Below are 18,527 nucleotides of genomic sequence, written 5' to 3' on the forward strand. Positions count from 1 at the left end.
ACAATATATTCAGCTGACTATTTGCGTAAAGATCCCTATTTTCTCTCTCTCTCCTCTTTTTTTTTTTTTTTTTTTTTTTTTTTTTTTTTTTTTTTTTTTACACTTTGTCCCAAACCTCTATCCTTGTGAAGTCCTACATTCCAACTTATTTATCTTAAAACATGGTTATGTTAACATGTTTTGGTGCCTATAAAATGATACGTTGTGAATTTGTTACCAAATGGACCTAGCACTAAATAACATCCGTGCAAATCCAACAACGTATTTCCAAGGAAATGTCATTCATCACGTAGAAATGCTTTAACTATCACAACTTTTGATTACTAATTGGTACCGAAAATTAGGTTTTTGGAGAATGTCTAAAAGTCACATGAAAGTTGCAATCAATAGTATTGTACAATGGTTTGAAAGAAACAAATTGTTATGGATGGATTTGGGGGATAAATTCTAATAATTTTGGGATCATCATACTCTTATCGTTAACAAATCATTTGATATTTGTTTTATAAAGGCTTCAATTTGAAGTATACCGATTCCTTAGGCCATGATACTCAACATCTAGAGGAAGTGCTTTTGACTACCAGAATATTCCAATCTTGCATGCTTGAAATCTTAATGAACCTGTTATGCTTTATTCTCTTCATAAATATGTGAAACTCATGTTATGAAAAAATGCCATAATCCTTCATATAAATATGTAGCCAAATCATTTCATATTCATACACATCCAATGTTATTGAAAATAAGTTCACTAACTTTTCCTTCTACCTTGATCTCTAATACAAAATACACAAAAAAAATCCAAGAAAAAAGTTCCCAATATTTTTCTTTCCATCCAAAAATGAAAGCTCGCCCTCATCCAAAAATACAACTTCATGACCAAAAATATGTTTCTAGTTTTATCCATTTAAACCAAGTTTCTTCTTTGAGTTATATATCCAAAAGCTATTGTCTATTATACCCTTTGAAATGTAATGCTAGAGATAATTCAGAAAATACTCCAGAAGAAGGCGAAAAAGCTATGGAAACTGTCCAAAAACTTTATAATGCACTTAGAAATAAAAATCTTGTTGAATTGTCTGATATAATTGGAGAAGAATGTAGATGCATTAGCAATGTTGCCACCTCCTTACAAACTTTCTATGGCAAGGAGGTATGTTAAACTTTCATTTATCACTCTCTCCGGTCTCAAATATTAGTCGTATTGACAAATTGATTTTTATTTTGAAATATTAAACGAATGAGGTATGCTAAACTAATTATATTTATCAGTGTCTCCGATCTCAAACATTAGTAGTGTTGACAAATTGATTTTATTTCAAAATATTAAACGAGTGAGGTATGTTAAACTTCTATTTATCACTGTCTCCAATCTCAAATATTAGTCGTGTTGATATTAATTCAAAATATTAAACGAATGAGGTGTGTTAAACTTCTATTTATCACTGTCTCCGATCTCAAATATTAGTCGTGTTGGTAACTGATTTTGTTCAGAATACTAGACGTTTTCAGAAAAACAAGATGTCATTCACTCATTTTTTTTTTATTTTTTTTTAGAATATTTATCCTTACCTTTCTGGCAAGTTGAATGCTAATTATAAAGTAAGACGTTCGTGAGAGAGATTAAAAAAAAAATAGTTTAGACAAATGCTTTTATAATTAGTGCAATTAAATGGCTTTTTTAAAGGCTGTGGAAAAAAAAAAATCTTAAAACAGATAATATAGATATGAGGTCCATGCAGTGTTTTAAAAGGCGTTTTCGGAGCGAGCCCCGGGGCTAGCCTCGGGGCGTGGCGTATCAAAAATGCCCCGGGGCGATTGTCGAGGCGAAAGTCTCAAAAGGCGTACGCCCAGCAATTCGGGGCGTACGTCTGGGCGTTTGGGGCGAGTTTTTTTGTTGGGGCGTATTGGGGCATAAGTCCAGAAAACTTCTTCAAATTAAAACAAAATTTGTTAAATAAGTCCTAAATATAATGCCCAAATTCTCAAAAGTCAACTAGTAATTACTCAAATATTTTAAAAAGGAACCGAAACATTAAATTTAAAAGTCACGACCTTTTTTTATTGCTAGAATGCTTAATATATGTTCTTTTCCAATTATTTATCTTGTCTTCTACCATCTCAAAAAAGTAACGAGCCGTCACTTGTGCTTATAAGTAGCGTGTAATAGATTATTCTAATTAGTTTTTTTGTGGGGATGGAGCATACATTTATAGTTTTCTTCAAATTTTTATGTTATTTTACCTATTTAAAAATATTTATTATAATTATATCCTTTTATGAAATACTAAAAATTAAAGTCTCATGAGGCTTACACCCCGTGCCTCGGGGCTTACGCCTCGCTCAGGCAGACGTAAAACGCCTCGCCTTACGCCCCGCCTTTTAAAACACTGGGTCCATGTATAAAAAAAAAAAATCTTAAAACAGATAATATAGATATGAGGTCCATGTATACTAGGGAAGGGAAGGCTTTGTTGAGATTGTAAACTGCTCAAATATTTTCAAGGAAGTAATCTTCTATGACCATTTATGAAATTCTCTTGTGGTTTATTTATAAATCTAAATATGTGTTATTTTTTATTAATTAATTTCCTGTAACATTTGTAATGGAGTATATATTAAACAAATTTTCCCTTTGCCTGGTCCTAGTAGTTATATATACAGACAAGTTTGATGATATATTTTTGGTTTATTTTTCTCCTTGCAGCAAGTAATAGATTTCTTCAATTCAATCATAAAGATCCTGAAGAATAATAACTTTGAGTTTGTCATTCAACCCACTATACATGATGGAACAAGCGTTGGGGTTGCTTGGAAACTAGGTTAGCCCATTGTTCTATTCTCTTATTCTTCCAACTTTGTTTTTTGTTTATTTTCTGATATTTGAAATTCACTGACCCAACTAATTTGAGCTCTTCTGATTAAAATACATTTTTTGTGTGGATTGCCCTTCAAAGGAGCATGTTTTTAATTTTTGCCTTTCACTTAAAATAAAAAAGGCCGGAAATACCCCGAGGTTCTGGGTTCGAAACCCCGCTCAGGCAAAAAAAAAAAAAGGAATTTTGCAAGACAAGGCTTTCATGAAACCTCTGCCTTAAGGCCTAACATTTACCCAAAATTAGGCCTATTCGGACAAAAGTTAGGCTTTAAGAAGTTTGTCTTATGGCAACCCTCAGCCTTAAGGCCGAACTTTTGCCCGAATAGGCCTAATTTTGCCTCGAACCTCTGCCTTGCAATTTTTTTTTATTCCCCAAAACCTCTGAGTATTAGGAGAAGGGCAAAAATTAAAGAGCACCCCCGAATAAGGGAAATCGTGAAAATAGCGCCCATTAATATGACCTGATTAATTCAAATTCTTCTAAGTAGTATGTGGGAAAAAGTTTAGTCCGTCTTTAACTGCCCCTTTTTTTTTTTTTTTTTTTGCAGCATGCAGTGACACTCATGTTCCAGTTGGAAAAGGTTTTAGCTTCTATAGGCTCAATCTTTACAAGGGCAGGATAATGATAAGGTGGAGAGGAAAAAAAATGCTAATTTCAAGATTTCCTCTATCCTTGTTTGATATATGTGTGTATACATATGGCCAATGTTAAACATAAAAAAAGCGTTGAAAAATGCAGTTCAAAAAAATTATGTAGCTATTTGGACAATATAGAAAATTATTTGAAGCTGAAAAAGACAATATATGTCTATATACCCCTATGTAATAATTTTCTTTTTCAATCCGAACTGATGATTTTCCTTTGAATGACAGGAATGCGGAGATGCTTATGGAGCCGCTCATTCATATTGAGCCAGTTAGATTGGTGAGCATTAATAGTGATACATATGACAATAAAATTATAGATACATGATCTACAATTTTAGCTAGTACTAATATTATTCCTTCTATTTTTCTTTAATTCACCAGAAAATAACATCCTTCCTTTTGAAAGCAATTCAAAAGATGAGTCCAGATCTTTTAAAGGGAAAGAAGAAACAGGCAATGAGCATCTTGTTTATGGTACTACTAATTGCAGCTTTGTTGTACTTGATCAAGAACTCTAGGAACTTTATGTAATTCACTAACAAAATTGTAATAATTGAAGCAGCAATTTTGCTGCCGTTTATGAAGATTTGTCACAGAAGAAGCAACTCAAAATCGCTAAGCTATTAATCAGCGGGGCATTTAATTAGGGAAATGGGTCAAAAATGCCCCTCTATTTTGGGCAAAGGGCTAAAAATATTCTCCTTTACAAATTTGGGTCAAAAATACTCCTCCCGTCATTATAGTTTTCAAATATACCCGTCTTAACCTTTAGCCCTTTTTTCAAAATAGAGAGGCATTTTTTACCCTTTCCCCATTTAATTATGTCCCTTTTCAGAGGAGATCGGTAATAAAATAGAGGGCACCTTAGTATGGCTATTTTCTTTCTATTATTGTAACTGGTCAACATGAGAGATCATTCCTCAACAAGGAGAAAGCAATAACAAAAATTTTACACCAAAGAAAGGTAAATATACCCTCAAAATACAACAAACAATATATCCAATGAAGTCCCATGAGTGGGGTCTGAAGAGGGTAAAATATACGCAGACCTTACCCCTACCTTTGTGGGCTAGAGAGAGGTTGTTTCCGATAGATTCTTAGCTTGAAAGAAAAGAAAAGGATTTGAAGTGTTTATCAAGAAAAATATGACAACAAAATAGCAAGATAAAAAGCAAATGAGGCAACATATAATAATACACATTAAAGAAAAGAAACTACACGATTACTAACTAATACTACTAATAAAGAGTAACACTCAAATGAAGAAAAATATTCTACTATTTGCAGCCCTGCTGTACTTTGTAAAGAACAGTAAGAACTTCATATATCCACTAACAAAATTTGTATAATTGAAGCAGCATTTTTGCTTCCATCTACGAATATCTTCACAGACGAAGCAACTTCTAATCTATTGCTATAAGCATTGAGAAAGTGACATAACTCCAGCGTTTGAAATGTCAATCGTAAATAAAACAAAGAAGATCTTTGCATGGTCATTTTATTCTATTCAAATTGTAACTGGTCATGGGACATTTCCTCAACAGGGACAAAGAAAGCAATATGTAACGGAAATTTTATATCAAAGACAAAAACAGAAATATACCCTCCAACGTATATTGTAGACCTGACATGTACATCTTAATTCCAAAGTCATCGAACAAGCTAAGAATCTGTTAATGTTCCTCCTCTCCATATATTAAGAATGCCAGGATTTTACAAGAACAAAGGAACTAGTGAACCTAGACTGAGGCCGTGGCATAATTACAAAAACATCCTTCTGCCATAAGCCCGGGGGCAGATCAATCCAGATTTCTAATTACATACCATAAGTCTAACTACGTTAAGAAACTAAAATTACCTAAAAACCAAGATACATCTTCGGAAACATTAGTGTGTCATCAACCAACTGGACAGCTATGACCTGAAATACCTGCCAAAACAACACAGCAGGAGGTTGTGGATCAAACCAAAAAAGGTCGTAAACAGATCGAAGTTAATGTCAAACATAATCTTTTTTCATACGTTCAAGTCGAACATAATCTTGTAATATAAGATATTAGAAGATTACTGAAGGGCAACAATTTTGTCATGTCACTAAGAACACTTCTGTAGACCAGAAAAAAAATTCATCTTAGAACTAAAGAGGAAGAAACAGTAAAAAAAGGCTCTGGTACTATAGCTCATACAAGAGCTAGAATGACTTCAGCTTATTCTAGTTCTAGATAATGTCAACTATCTGTTTGTCTTGACATTGGCAAAATGAAAAGTTCTTGCTTGCATTAAATGAAACAGCAAACCTTTTCTTTCAGTTTCCTTCAGAAAGCATACTGTACATTATCTATTAATTACCCCTTAAATTAAGTGGTAGCTATTGTGAACCTTCCTATCTGTAGGTTTCTTGCGTAAGAATTGTAAAATTAAGATATTTACACCACTAATTGCAAAAAACCAGTAAAAATATCATGGAATATTTGTTATGTTTCTTGATTTGATACAATCTCCCTCGAGGACAAAATGGTAAACTAGCCTTTCTGTGTATGAAGGGTTAATGTAACATGATCTTTTTACCTATCATAGTGGCGTAGAGACATAGTCATTGCTAGACAAAATGACGACGTGCCAGCATCTCAGGTATTTCTGCGGCAGAAATGCTTTCACATTGTAGGAGTTCTTGAAGCTTTGCGTCACACACGATCACCATAGAATTTACAGCATCCTGCAAGCAGAAAAGATATGCTAAAGATGCAAAGATATGTGATGACATTGCTTGGGAAGGAGGTAGAAAACCAGAAAGGAACTAAGAGGAGAGAAACACAAACACATCGCCTCTGTATAACCAAAAGAAAACAAGTAGATTATAGACATCTACCTCAAGTTGGTTAAGCTTTATATACTCCCAAATACGTTTCACAGCCTCTGTTTGAAGCATCTCCTTTTCTTCACTTCCAAAAAAATTGGCGAGCGCATCAGTTATTGTAACAGTGGATGAACCAGGTTGTTCAACCTTAACAGCCACAGAATCAGCTTCAACCTTAACAGCCACAGAATCAGCTTCAACCTTCAATCTTTTAGCTTGCTCAGCTTGTTCTGCAGGGGTTGGAGGGGGGGAACGTCTTAAATAAAATATTTATAAACCCTTCAAACTATAGCTACTTGTTGATTTTTCCCTTTTCTATATACTTTTGGGAAGTGTGAAAAATAAGAGATATATTACAAACTGAAAGCATTTTTTTAATTTGACATACTTGAAGGATCTAGTGTCGTAATATGTTTAGCCAGCAGCTTATTCATCTTGAACATATCAGTGCAGTCTGTTTCAAAGAGTGCTCGCAAAGCATCATTGCAGATAATCTTTCGTTTGTTACCAGGATCCTGTAAGTTGTGTTTCCTGATGTACACCCACAGCTGCTTCACAATCTGATCGAGCAAAGATAGATGTATTTATGATCTATATAGTAACAGCCAACTAAAACTCGGTAACTTCTTTTGATATGAAAGTCATACCTCTGTCCTGGGCATCGCGGGTTGACCGACAATAGCCTGAAGCTCAGGTGAAACACCACAGACTTTGTTTAGACCGCCTGGTCCGCCTCTCCTTTTTGTTCCAGAAGTAGCACTGGACAAAATAGAAACAGGATCAAATACGGGAAGGTTTGGATAGTTAACCATACAAACAAGTGGCTCAACTCATATAACTAAGGGAACATGTTTTACTTAACTGAACCAAAATCAATTATTATCGAGTTTCAGACACTGATTAGGAAACAAAATTGGTCTAAAACCATGGAATACTTAAGCTCCCGGTATAACATGCAATGCATTCCTCGTCATCATTATGCAACGTAAGACAGTATTTTAAAATTCCCCAAAAATGGTTGAACCTTACTTAAAAGAAAAGTCCAGACTCAAATCAAGATGAACTCACTCCTCCCCAAAGATCTACTTACTTCATCAACCAAAAAAAGAAAAAAAGAGAAAGGGTAAAATGGATAATTATAAAGAGTTAATTCTATGTTCTAATGATCACTTTTATCTTTCTTAAGTAGGTAGTTGATACAATTTAATACTGTTTTGACCTAGCATCAAGCAGATGCAAAAGCAAAAATCATTTTTTATCCATTTCACCTTCTATTACTTTTTGCCAAAGTATGGTTAACCTAAACACACCCGGTGGAATAGATGAAGTGCTCAGACACCACCACTATCAAAAAATTACAACAATAACAACAACATACCCAATGTAGTCCCAGAAGTGGGGACCGCTATCAAAAAAATATTTAAAAGAAATAGTTAGCCCGAGCAACTACGGCGAATTTAAACTTCTGTCTACTCTTGCAGATTGTAACAAGATCCTGACTTGGCTAGGTAACAGCCTATAGTTTCAGCATGTTAATTTGCTCACCAAAAATTGAAACCAACTTTGACAAACAGGGAAATGACTAATTAAAATAACAAAAGATACTACCATATAAATTGCTAATCCCAGTTAGCTAACTAGCTATATGGGATAAATTAACTAGACCTTTATACATTATAGTGAAATAAAAAAAGTTTTCTTTTTTAAAGAAACAAAACATAACCGCATTTTACTCAACCTATATTTTCCCAACCACCAGCACCAAATCCTCAACCCTGGCTCCTTAATAGGCAAAAAATATTAGAATAACAATTTTAAAAAATAAAAAATAAAGAACAAACTAATGCATTTTTTACGAATTTTCACGGGGGGTGGAGGCTAGGAGCATCATGTAGTAAGTAATCTTTTTGTTGAATATTTTAGTAAAACAATTTTTCTCCATGCAAATATATTACACCCCTCTATCCCAATTTATGCGGAAAGTTCAAATTTCGAGAGTCAAACTTTTCAATTTTGACCGTGAATTGGTGAATTCAGATTTGGAATTTATAACTTTTTTTGAAATAAAATTTAAATATTTAAAAATTACATAAAAGTCCTATATAAGTAACAATAACTGACAATTCATAGAACCTTTATATTTACAAGACAATATAAAAAATTCACTGTCAAAAAAAATTATTTGACTCTTAAAATCCGAAAAGGTGCCACATAAATTGAGACAAACGATCTCAATTTAAGTGTTACTTTAATTTTTTTAGTTTGTCCCAAAAAAGTGTCTCAGTAAATTGATAATTTAAATATCCTAAATGGTAAATTTATATAATCACAAGATTCAAAAGCCTCAATTTATTTTTTAAATTTCGCGTCCAGTCAGACTAGGGCACGATAGAGTGAGGAACAAATAGACAAAATGAAATTAAAAGAAATGAAAAGACAAATTTGTCCTCGCCACACCATACCTTTCCTTAGGGGTAGAAGGGACATTTGACGACACGTGGTGAGCTGGAGCAGCCGTTCTCACCACCACCGGCGCCGGCTGGACTTGCGGCGGTTGCCGCTGCTGCACATGATGCTGAAAGTAGAGTTGCTGTTGGTAATGTTGTTGTTGTTGTTGTTGTTGTTGAAGGGCAAAATGGGAATAAAACTGCTGTTGAGCTTGACTGTTATTAGCAAACTGGGGATGATTCAAGAGGGCAAAATGGTCTTTAACCATTAAAGGATATTGTTGTTGTTGTGATCTGAGAAGGGTGATGGTATCACTGATAAACTCCGTTTTGTGCGAAAGGTCTTGTCCAAGTTTGGCTCCAAGTTGTTGTACGACGCCGTTTAATGATGTAACGGCGTTAGGGTCTAATTGACGGAGCAAAATCTCAACACCTCTTGCTATTTCTTGGTCAGATACCATGGTTTTGCGCTTTCATATAGTACTGTGCAAAATTTAACGGCACAGTTCTCTTCTTCTTCTTTGATCTCTCTCTCTCTCTCTTTAAGCTTTCTCTTTTTTTGTCTGTGTCTCTTCTCTCTCTATCTATAATAAGCATTTAATGACGAATATACCCTTATCTTAGTTTAAAAGTTTGTTCACTACTTTTTGCACTTTTCCCATGCTCCTTCTGGTCCCCTTTCTGACCTTCTCTTTTTCTTTTTTGGATAATTTGATGTCCGTGATAATTTACGCGCATTTCGATTAATTTTAGGTTTAATGCATATGAAGCACCCTAAATTTATTATTTTTTTATTTTAACACTTCAATTAAGTGTTATTTCTATTCAACTCTTGAACTAGTTCTCAAGTGTGTCTATCAAACCTCTTAAATCTGATTTTTATTAGAAGCAGAAATTAAATTGAAAAAATGAAGGCGGAGTAATATTTTAGACATATGGTAAACTATTCTTTAGGTCATAGATGTATCGATTTTTACTGGCTCTGTTCTTCCACTGTCAGCTTAATTAAGATCTACTCTTTTTTTCCCTCTCAATTGATGTTAATCTTAGCTAAAAGATGACATAATTAAATTAGAATATATATTAGTATGTTGCTACACTAAAGATGAAATACTATGTAAGTCGGATTGTGTCAGGAGTTCAATGGGAACAACACTTAGTTGAGGTGCCAAAATGGAAAAAAGGAGTAAGTTTAGGGGCCGCATATGCATTAAACCTTAATTTTATATAATACGTACTTATTTTTTCGTTCAATTTGTTTGTTTTACTTTCTTTTTCAGTTTGTTTTAAAAACTGTCTCAATTCTTCTTTGCAACGTTTTAATTTTAATTTTTCACATGACATGTTTAAGATCACAAGATTGAATGACATTTTGATGCATTCCACATATTTTTAGTTTAAAACTACAAGATTCAAAAGTCTTCTTTATTTTCTTAAATTTCGTGCAAAGTCAAAACAAGACAAACAAATTAAAACGAAAGAACTATTATTTTCCAGTAGTGTAGATATCAAATAATTTATTCATCAAGACGTAGACAAATAAGAGGAAATCACTTAATATTTTTGCGTCTCCTAACATTTAAATACCAGAATTCATAATTCCCAACTCATTTTGTTAAGTATTAATCAACAGGTGACACTCTCAAGTATCCGGTGCGATACACATTATCTTTTTAATTTTTCACGAAAATCATATTGGCCTACATATCAAAAACCTTTTTTAGCTCCCATTTGGCTATAGATTTTGGGAGCTTATTTTAAAGATTTGAAAACAAATCTTTGTTTGGCCATAAAATTTTGACAGATTTTGAAGACAAATCTTCAAATCTCAAATTCTGGCTCAAACCTGTTTTTGAGCCAAGGTTTACGTTTTGGACTTTTCAAGACTTTTAAAAACTACCCTAAACTTTTATATTTTATAAAAAAGAAGTCATCTATTTATGACCCAAGTAATTTTACTTACCATGTTCTTCCATTAAAGTCGTATCTACCATATTTTCACAATTAAAACAGTCTCTTTTTTAAAGTGAACGAGCTAAGCTAGTTACTACCGTGTTTTTTCTCTTGAATGGATGGATCTTTGTGTTGTAATTTGAATTGTAGTAGCTAGTACCTAGTAAGTGTATTATTAACAATTGTTATTAAAATATCATGTTCTATATAATTTGAATTAGCAAGTATGTATGTTTTGTATAGTTTGATAGTCTTGATAGTTTTTAGAATTTATAGATATAATGTTTCATGTTTTTCAAAACAAAAAATGAAATATGTTTTGAAAAATTATAGCCAAACACACTTTTAAAATTTAAAAATTTCACCCAAATTAATTTTTTTAACTTTTTTTTTTGGGGGAATATATAGTCTCTCAAACATTGCGTCTAATCAAGTACTCTCCAAAAATGGATGAGACGGATAAAGCGCCAATTGCATCGAGAAGAAGCAAGGGTATACATGTAATTATGAGAACTGGGGACCTTTAATTTTTTTAAAAATTGGAAAATAAAAGGATTTGAAAGGATAAAGATAAAGTGGTGGGACAAAAAGAGGTTGGTTTGAAATTGGAACTGTTTGTCTTTGCCAACAGATTTTGAATTATTATTTACTCTTTCTTTTTGTTAAGTTTACTTAAATACCCTCACGAAGGCATGTATCCTAACATAGAAAGTGAGGTTATTTTGGACAATAAGGATTGTTTGCGTGTCACGAATATATGCCGTTGGATTAAGATTGGGTTTGGTCAACAACCTGATGAAGTTCACGATCTTTGCAATGTGAAACAAGATTTTCCGTATTAAATCATATCCATGTAGTATTTAATACCTACTACAGTATTATGTTGCAAATTTTATTTTTATAATATATAATCAGACATCTCTTTAATAACTATTATACACAACACTATTTCCTTATGGCGGCCTGTTTTTTATAGAGTCGATTTTCTTGTTATATTATATTAAACTTTGTTTTACAAAAAAGTGATAGCAATTAATTTTATAATAGCATCTAAAAAATATTCAAATAAAAGACACTATTATAAAGAAGTTTGACTATAGTATCTTTTTCAGTTTACCTATTAATCTTTCCTTCTATTTTATAAATATAAATTTGTAACAAGAAATAATTGGTGAAAGGTTAAAATACGGGAAATTCACCTAATATCCTTTGAAAAGTTAGTGTTTAACTTTTGACCCCATTAGACGAAGGATAACTTACGTAAATAGTATAATTTGTATGGAACTCGTGGTGATTCGCTAGAAGTTGTGGCAAAAGCTCATCTATCATAACTTTTGATGATAGGTAGAACATATTTATAGTTAATTTTTAATGTCCCGTCATGAGTTTGGACATTTGAGGTTACTTTGTCATTTTTGAATAAGCAAGACATCATCAATAATGTTGAATGTTAAAAGTGATAATGAGATTGCAAAATTCCCTCTTGTCTCCCCTTAATAGTTTGACACAATTAACGCTGATTGGCCTTCAATGTAAAATGATTTGGCTAATATTTTCAAAAAGGATGGTCCTCTACTATACCAACTTCAGTTATTTAAATCTGAATTTAAGTTTAATAGTTCAAAACTCACACATATGAATCTGAAGATTGGAGCTGCCCAATCAAACTTCAGACAACTCAATTTCGGACATATATATATCTAAAGCTTTTACAAATGCGTTTGAAGTCAATTTTTTTGCGCAGATTGTCCTTCATTTGGACTGGTCTTTAATATTGATCCCCCAAGTCGCTGCTCTATAATTTTTGTCCTTGCTTTTCATTTCATGAAAATTTGTGGGCGAAAATAACTTTATTCGCTGATCTACGAAATTAGAGATTTTGGGCTCGATCTCCAACAGAGTAAAAAATAAAAATAATTTCGCAAAGTAAGATTTCATAGAAACTATGCCTATTCGGGCAAAGTTACATAAAAACTATTGTTTGTCTGGCATAGTTATATAGAAAATTAAGTTATCCGACATAAGTTTGTGTAGTAATTAATCGGGAAAAATCACATCGAAACATTGTCTTATCCGGCATAGTTTTGTATAAATTAAGTTATTCTACAGAACAATGTTGGACAAGACATAATGTTAGAACCCGTATTTTTGTACAGTGGATTAATCCGGATTTATTTATGATAAGCTAAGGACAAAATTATTTTGGAATACAAAGTCGGGATTCTTAACCTTCGATTTTATTTTGAGATATAAGTTGTGCATGAATTTATTGGTATGGAACAATTACGAAAAATTCGGGACCAAAAGTGAGAAAAATTGGAAGATAAAAATCATCCAAAATTTCCATGGTTGGCCCACACAAATGGTGTTCAATTTTAATTGGGACAACACATTAGTGTGGGCCAAGGGGCAAGTGTACAATTCACCTAAGTATTAAAAGATGACCACATTTTCTTTCCACTTCATTTACTTCATTCCCCACACTTGAAAAAAAAAGGGCAAAGCTGAAAAACCCCCTTGAGGCTCTCGGCCAACAAGGGAGAAAATCAACTCCCATTTCTTGTTCTTCCAAAAATTTTCCGTTGATGTAAACCCACTATATTGAGGTTCCTAAGTAACGTGGAAGTGTCGTTGGAGCGATCAACCCATTATTTTTCATCCATTGGAAACCCTAGCATTTTGTGGAATTGAAGAGGATAGGTAAGAGTTGATCTTGCTTTTGTGTTATAAAGGTTGTTTGTATCTTGTAGTATGTTATAATGGAGGAAAATCATGAAATATGAAATGTTGGAGGTGAGTTGTGTATGTGGAGCTTGAGCCGTGTAAATGGGTGTTGTTGTGTTGTGATTGAAATTATGAATTAATGCCTAGTTAGTTGATTATGATCATTGTAAGGTGAAGAACAATTGAGAATCATCCATATATGTATATGTGTAGTGTTAGCCGAAAATGGGTCACCTTATGTGCCAAGAATTGAATTAGTATCGCTTATTGTTTAGCCGTCGTCGCCATGAATTCTGTGTTGGAAATGAAAGTTTATTGACTCAAATTGATGTTGTAAATATTGCGGACTGATTTGGAAGTTGTTGTACATTTAATGTAAATTGTGTATTGATGAAAATAGCATTGTTAGAATGTAAATTGTAGATACGAACCATGATTTGGAAATGAAGAAAAAGTTAGAGGGGCTGTCTCGGTTAGGGGCTGTTTCGGGTAGCTTGGGAAAATTTATGGATTGTTGGAAAAATTGTATAAATTGCTTAGAATGTCTTGAAATGTTTTTTTGGTATGGGTTCGGGTTAGTATGTGAGCGTATAAGCGTTGATTTTGGCTTGAAGGTAAGTCGTCGAATTGAATTTATGAAAGTTGATGAATGATGGAAAAGAGAGCTATTATTGTTGTATTACCTTTCGGATTGATTATTAATGTTGTTAGGTTGGTTGTTGTTGTTGTTGTTGATTGATACGGCCGAGTTAAATTCTCGGGGTAGCCTATTTACAGGGGAAATGCTGCCCAAATTTCTGTAGAATTAAGGGCGAAATTGGAATTTAATGCCCAAAGAGTCTTTAGCTAATGTTTGGCATTTTATGGCTTGTTTATAGATCGTGGGCAGCCCGAATCATAGGTTGGATTTAGCTTGAGTTTGGATCGTATTGGAGAGCATTTGAGGTATGTAAAGTAATCTTCCTTCTTCGGCATGCCTTAGTTAAAACAGGCTATGGTATAAGCCTCGAGGAAACTCTATTCTCACAATCCGAGCATGTTTATGAATCACATTTGTTCTTTGGCATCCTTGCCTTGTCATGGCAAAACATTGATCCTTATGTTCTTGGAATCCATAATTTGTAAAGATTACATGAAAGCTGATTTTTGTTTTAAAGTTCATTCTTTAGCGATTCCAAAAGTTCAAACGCCCATAACTTCCTCAGAAAATCTCGGATTGCTTTGAAATTTTCGTAGGAGTTTGTATGAAGTAAAATGAGTATGTTTTTCATAGGCGGGCTCAGTTCGGGTCTATACTCGTCCGTGGGTCCCGCGACGCCCTTTTTGAAATTCGACAACTTTGAAACAAAAAGTGATAATTATTATTCCGATTTCGAATATGACTATTTTACTTATCCTTCAGATTTATAATAATGATTTTATGCATATGATTCCTCACTACTCCGCTCGTGCCTACTGTGATATCGTTCACCGGTTCCCGGGCTGGTTCTGTTGTCGTGCGCTTTGTGATACATTCCGGTGTTATGCTGTGTTTATGGTTCACCGTGCTCCTCGCTCGAGGGCCGGGTTCCACTTATGTTTGGCGTTATGCTGTGTTTGGCGTTATGCCGTGTTGTGATGTGTGACGAGGATTCGGAGATTTGAAACTTTCTGGTGTTATGCTGTGTTGTGGCGCCATCGACAGGCGAGCGACCACATTTTCCTGTGCCCTATGCATAATTTATACTTTGGAAATAAACATTTTGATATTTTTTTGATATGTAATATTTTCTATATTTCTGATTCGATTATTGTTCAGATTTATTTCTATACCTTCTGCTTTGCATACTCAGTACATATTTCATACTGACCCCCTTCTCCGGGGGCTGCGTTTCATGCCCGCAGGTACGGACGCTCAGCCTGGTGATCCACCTGTTTAGGACACCCCCTTCTGCTATTCGGAGTGCTCCTCTCATTCCGGAGCCTATATTTTTGGTATATAATTGTTAGTGCATTTGTATATATTCGTTCATGGGTACGGCGGGGCCCTGTCCCGTCCTATGATTCTGTCTGTCTGTTTAGAGGTCTGTGGACATGGTTGTGGGTTGTGCCTACCTCAGTTCAGTTGTGTTTGTATACGTTGTGTTTGGGCGACCCTATTCGCCGCGGCGGCCGGTCCGCATATGTATATCTGTTGTGTGGTTGGCCCTGTGTGGCCTTTGTTGGTATTTTCTGCGTGCAGGGTTATTTTTGATAGTCTGTAAAACAAAGGAAACTCTGCCGAAATTTTTCTGGAGATTATCTAAATTTGAAATTTAGCCTTGTCGGCTTCCGCCATATACTAGAATGAGTTGATAGAATTTGAGATAATATTTGATAGATGGGTTCGGGTGCCCAGATCGGGCACTAGTCACGGCCTACGGGGTTGGGTCGTGACAGAAGTGGTATCAGAACGGTTTGTCCTCGGAATGTCTACAGACCGTGTCTAGTAGAGTCTTGTTTATCGGTGTGTTGCGCACCACATCTATAAACAGGAAGCTACAGGACATTTAGGATGTTTCCTTTCTTTGAATCTTAGATCGTGCGATAGAGTTGTGCTATTAGGATGATTCTGTTCTGAGCTGTTGTTGTTTTTCTTTCAGTGATGCCTCCGAAAAAGGCGACGGCCGCCCAGAAGAAAAAGGGCGTAGTAGGAGAGACCAGCCGGGCTCAGAAGGATACTCGGACCCTTGCTCAGATGATGCGTGATATTACGTCCCGGCCAGCCGACTCTGCTACGTCTTCATCGTCAGAGGAGTCTGGAGCAGCTTCACCATTAGCTCCAGGGGCTCCAGCTCCCGCGCCTCCAGCTCCTCAGCCAGGGGCGGAGGACAGGACACTAAGAGAGGCTGTGCAGTTATTGACCACTCTGGTAGCGGGACAGGCTCGCAGACGCGGGCGGAGAGATGATGATGATGATGACGATAGACGTGACAGCCTGAGGGTTCGAGAGCTTCTATTATGTGGCCCTCCAGAGTTTTACGGGTCTAAGCCCGACGAGGACCCCCATGACTTTATTCGGGGGATGCGGCGCTCACTAGATTTGGTCAGGGCTTCAGAGACTGAGTCTGTTGAGTTGGCTTCGCATAGACTACGGGATGTTGCTGCTCACTGGTATGAGTCCTGGGAGCTATCCAGGGGTGAGGGTGCTACCCCAGCTACTTGGGACGAGTTCGTGACTGCTTTCACTCACCACTTTTTGCCCCCAGAGTTACGGCGGGCGCGGGTTGACCGATTTTTGCATCTGCAGCAGAGGGGTCGGAGCGTCCGTGAGTATAATATGGAGTTTGATTCTTTGGCCCGGTATGCACCTGCCATAGTAGCAGATATGGCCGATCGGATGCACAGATACGTGATGGGGTTAGACCGCTATTTGATTGATGGTTGTATGGCGGTGGCATTGCAGGCAGACATGGATATTGCCCGACTACAGGCTTATGCCCTGGGTATGGAGGACCGACACAGAGCTGATTATTCTAGCAGAGATCGGGACAGGAGGCCGCCCAAGAGGGCCAGATTCGCAGGTTATTCTGGAGATTCTCGAGGCGGACAGCCTCAGCAGCAGCAGTCAGGCAGACATCCTCCTCCGTCAGGCCGGGGTACACAGCCAGCCGGTAGGAGATTTGACAGTGCAGGACAGTCTAGGGCCGGTCAGAGCTCCAGAGCATCAGGGTCACAGATAGCTAGAGGTCCCAGCCAGTCCAGACCACCTAGGCCCCGTTGTTCCCATTGCGGGAAATCGCACCCGGGAGAGTGTTATCGACTTACTGGAGCCTGTTTTTCATGCGGTGGTCAGGGCCATCTTATGCGAGATTGTCCGTTGGCGAGCGGTTCTGGTAGTGTGGCTCAGCCGACGGGGTCAGCCGCTGGTTCATCATCTGCTCCATCAGTTGCACGCCCTGCGGGGCGAGGTATGCCTGCACCGGCGGGACGCGGTCGAGGTCGTGGCAGTGCTTCAGGTTCTAGCGGTCCTTCGAACCGCATTATGCCTTAGCCAGCAGACAGGACCAGGAGGCTTCGCCTAATGTCGTCACAGGTATATTACTAGTTTTCTCTCGTGATGTGTATGCATTGATTGATCCTGGTTCTACATTATCATTTATATCTCCACTCGTTGCTCATACAATTGGGATAGAATCCGAACCGATAGAGCCTTTTGAGGTAGCTACACCAGTAGGGGACTCTGTTATAGCCAGTCAGATTTATAGAGATTGTTCCGTGATTATCTGTGGCCGCTGCACTAAGGTGGATTTGGTGGAGTTAGATATGATCGAGTTTGACGTGATTATGGGTATGGATTGGCTAGCTTCTTGCTATGCTAATGTTGATTGTCAAAAGAAGATAGTCCGATTCCAATTCCCAGGGGAGCCAGTTATAGAGTGGGCAGGTAATACAGTATCGCCGAGGGGTAAGTTTATTTCATACCTCAAGGCTGAGAAAATGATCAGAAAGGGGTATATTTATCATCTGGTCCGTGTTCATGATTTAGAGGCAGAGGCACCGACTCTTCAGTCAGTCCCAGTGGTTAATGAATTTGTAGATGTATTCCCAGATGAGCTTCCAGGTCTTCCTCCCGAACGGGAGATAGAGTTTGCTATTGATCTGTTGCCAGACACTCAGCCTATCTCTATTCCTCCGTACATAATGACACCTGCAGAATTGAAAGAATTGAAAGAGCAGCTGAGAGATTTATTGGAGAAGGGTTTCATTCGGCCTAGTGCGTCACCCTGGGGAGCTCCGGTATTATTTGTGAGGAAGAAAGACGGCTCGCTGCGGATGTGCATTGATTATCGGCAGTTGAATAAGGTAACCATCAAGAATAAATATCCCCTCCCCAGGATTGATGATTTGTTTGATCAGCTGCAGGGTGCCAGGTACTTCTCGAAGATAGACCTGCGATCGGGTTACCATCAGGTACGGGTACGAGAGGCTGATATTCCCAAGACAACATTCATGACCCGATATGGGCACTATGAGTTCAGAGTTATGTCTTTTGGGCTGA

The 18,527-nt window shown here is 36.5% G+C and overlaps 2 protein-coding genes across 2 annotated transcripts; one reads left to right on the forward strand and one right to left on the reverse strand.

Annotated features, from left to right (window-relative positions):
• The first annotated feature begins 676 nt into the window (after nt 1-676).
• Nucleotides 677-4,584, forward strand: LOC132614296 (uncharacterized). Its single transcript, XM_060328709.1, has 5 exons — nt 677-1,153; nt 2,708-2,822; nt 3,427-3,508; nt 3,752-3,803; nt 3,908-4,584. Exons 1-5 carry the CDS (start codon nt 731-733, stop codon nt 4,055-4,057), a joined length of 822 nt encoding a protein of 273 aa, XP_060184692.1. The 5' UTR covers nt 677-730; the 3' UTR covers nt 4,058-4,584.
• A 493-nt stretch (nt 4,585-5,077) lies between these two features.
• On the reverse strand, nt 5,078-9,409 carry LOC132614295 (uncharacterized). The gene is made up of 6 exons (XM_060328708.1): nt 8,846-9,409; nt 7,031-7,142; nt 6,772-6,943; nt 6,396-6,613; nt 6,095-6,242; nt 5,078-5,456 (listed from the first exon to the last, which is right to left on the reverse strand). Exons 1-5 carry the CDS (start codon nt 9,289-9,291, stop codon nt 6,126-6,128), a joined length of 1,065 nt encoding a protein of 354 aa, XP_060184691.1. The 5' UTR covers nt 9,292-9,409; the 3' UTR covers nt 5,078-5,456; nt 6,095-6,125.
• Between the last annotated feature and the right edge of the window lie 9,118 nt (nt 9,410-18,527).

The sequence above is a fragment of the Lycium barbarum genome, chromosome 10 (genome assembly GCF_019175385.1).
Source record: "Lycium barbarum isolate Lr01 chromosome 10, ASM1917538v2, whole genome shotgun sequence".
NCBI lineage: Eukaryota > Viridiplantae > Streptophyta > Magnoliopsida > Solanales > Solanaceae > Lycium > Lycium barbarum.

What these genes read in the sequence shown, in the direction of transcription:
- LOC132614296 (XM_060328709.1), top strand. Translation starts at nt 731, where the DNA reads ATGTTATTGAAAATAAGTTCACTAACTTTTCCTTCTACCTTGATCTCT. An exon ending in TGGGGTTGCTTGGAAACTAG is followed by an intron (nt 2,823 to 3,426) that starts GTTAGCCCATTG and finishes TTTTTTTTGCAG; the next exon opens with CATGCAGTGACACTCATGTT. An exon ending in AAGGGCAGGATAATGATAAG is followed by an intron (nt 3,509 to 3,751) that starts GTGGAGAGGAAA and finishes TTTGAATGACAG; the next exon opens with GAATGCGGAGATGCTTATGG.
- LOC132614295 (XM_060328708.1), bottom strand. Translation starts at nt 9,291, where the DNA reads ATGGTATCTGACCAAGAAATAGCAAGAGGTGTTGAGATTTTGCTCCGT. An exon ending in TACGACACTAGATCCTTCAA is followed by an intron (nt 6,614 to 6,771) that starts GTATGTCAAATT and finishes CAACCCCTGCAG; the next exon opens with AACAAGCTGAGCAAGCTAAA. An exon ending in TAAAGCTTAACCAACTTGAG is followed by an intron (nt 6,243 to 6,395) that starts GTAGATGTCTAT and finishes TTCTGCTTGCAG; the next exon opens with GATGCTGTAAATTCTATGGT.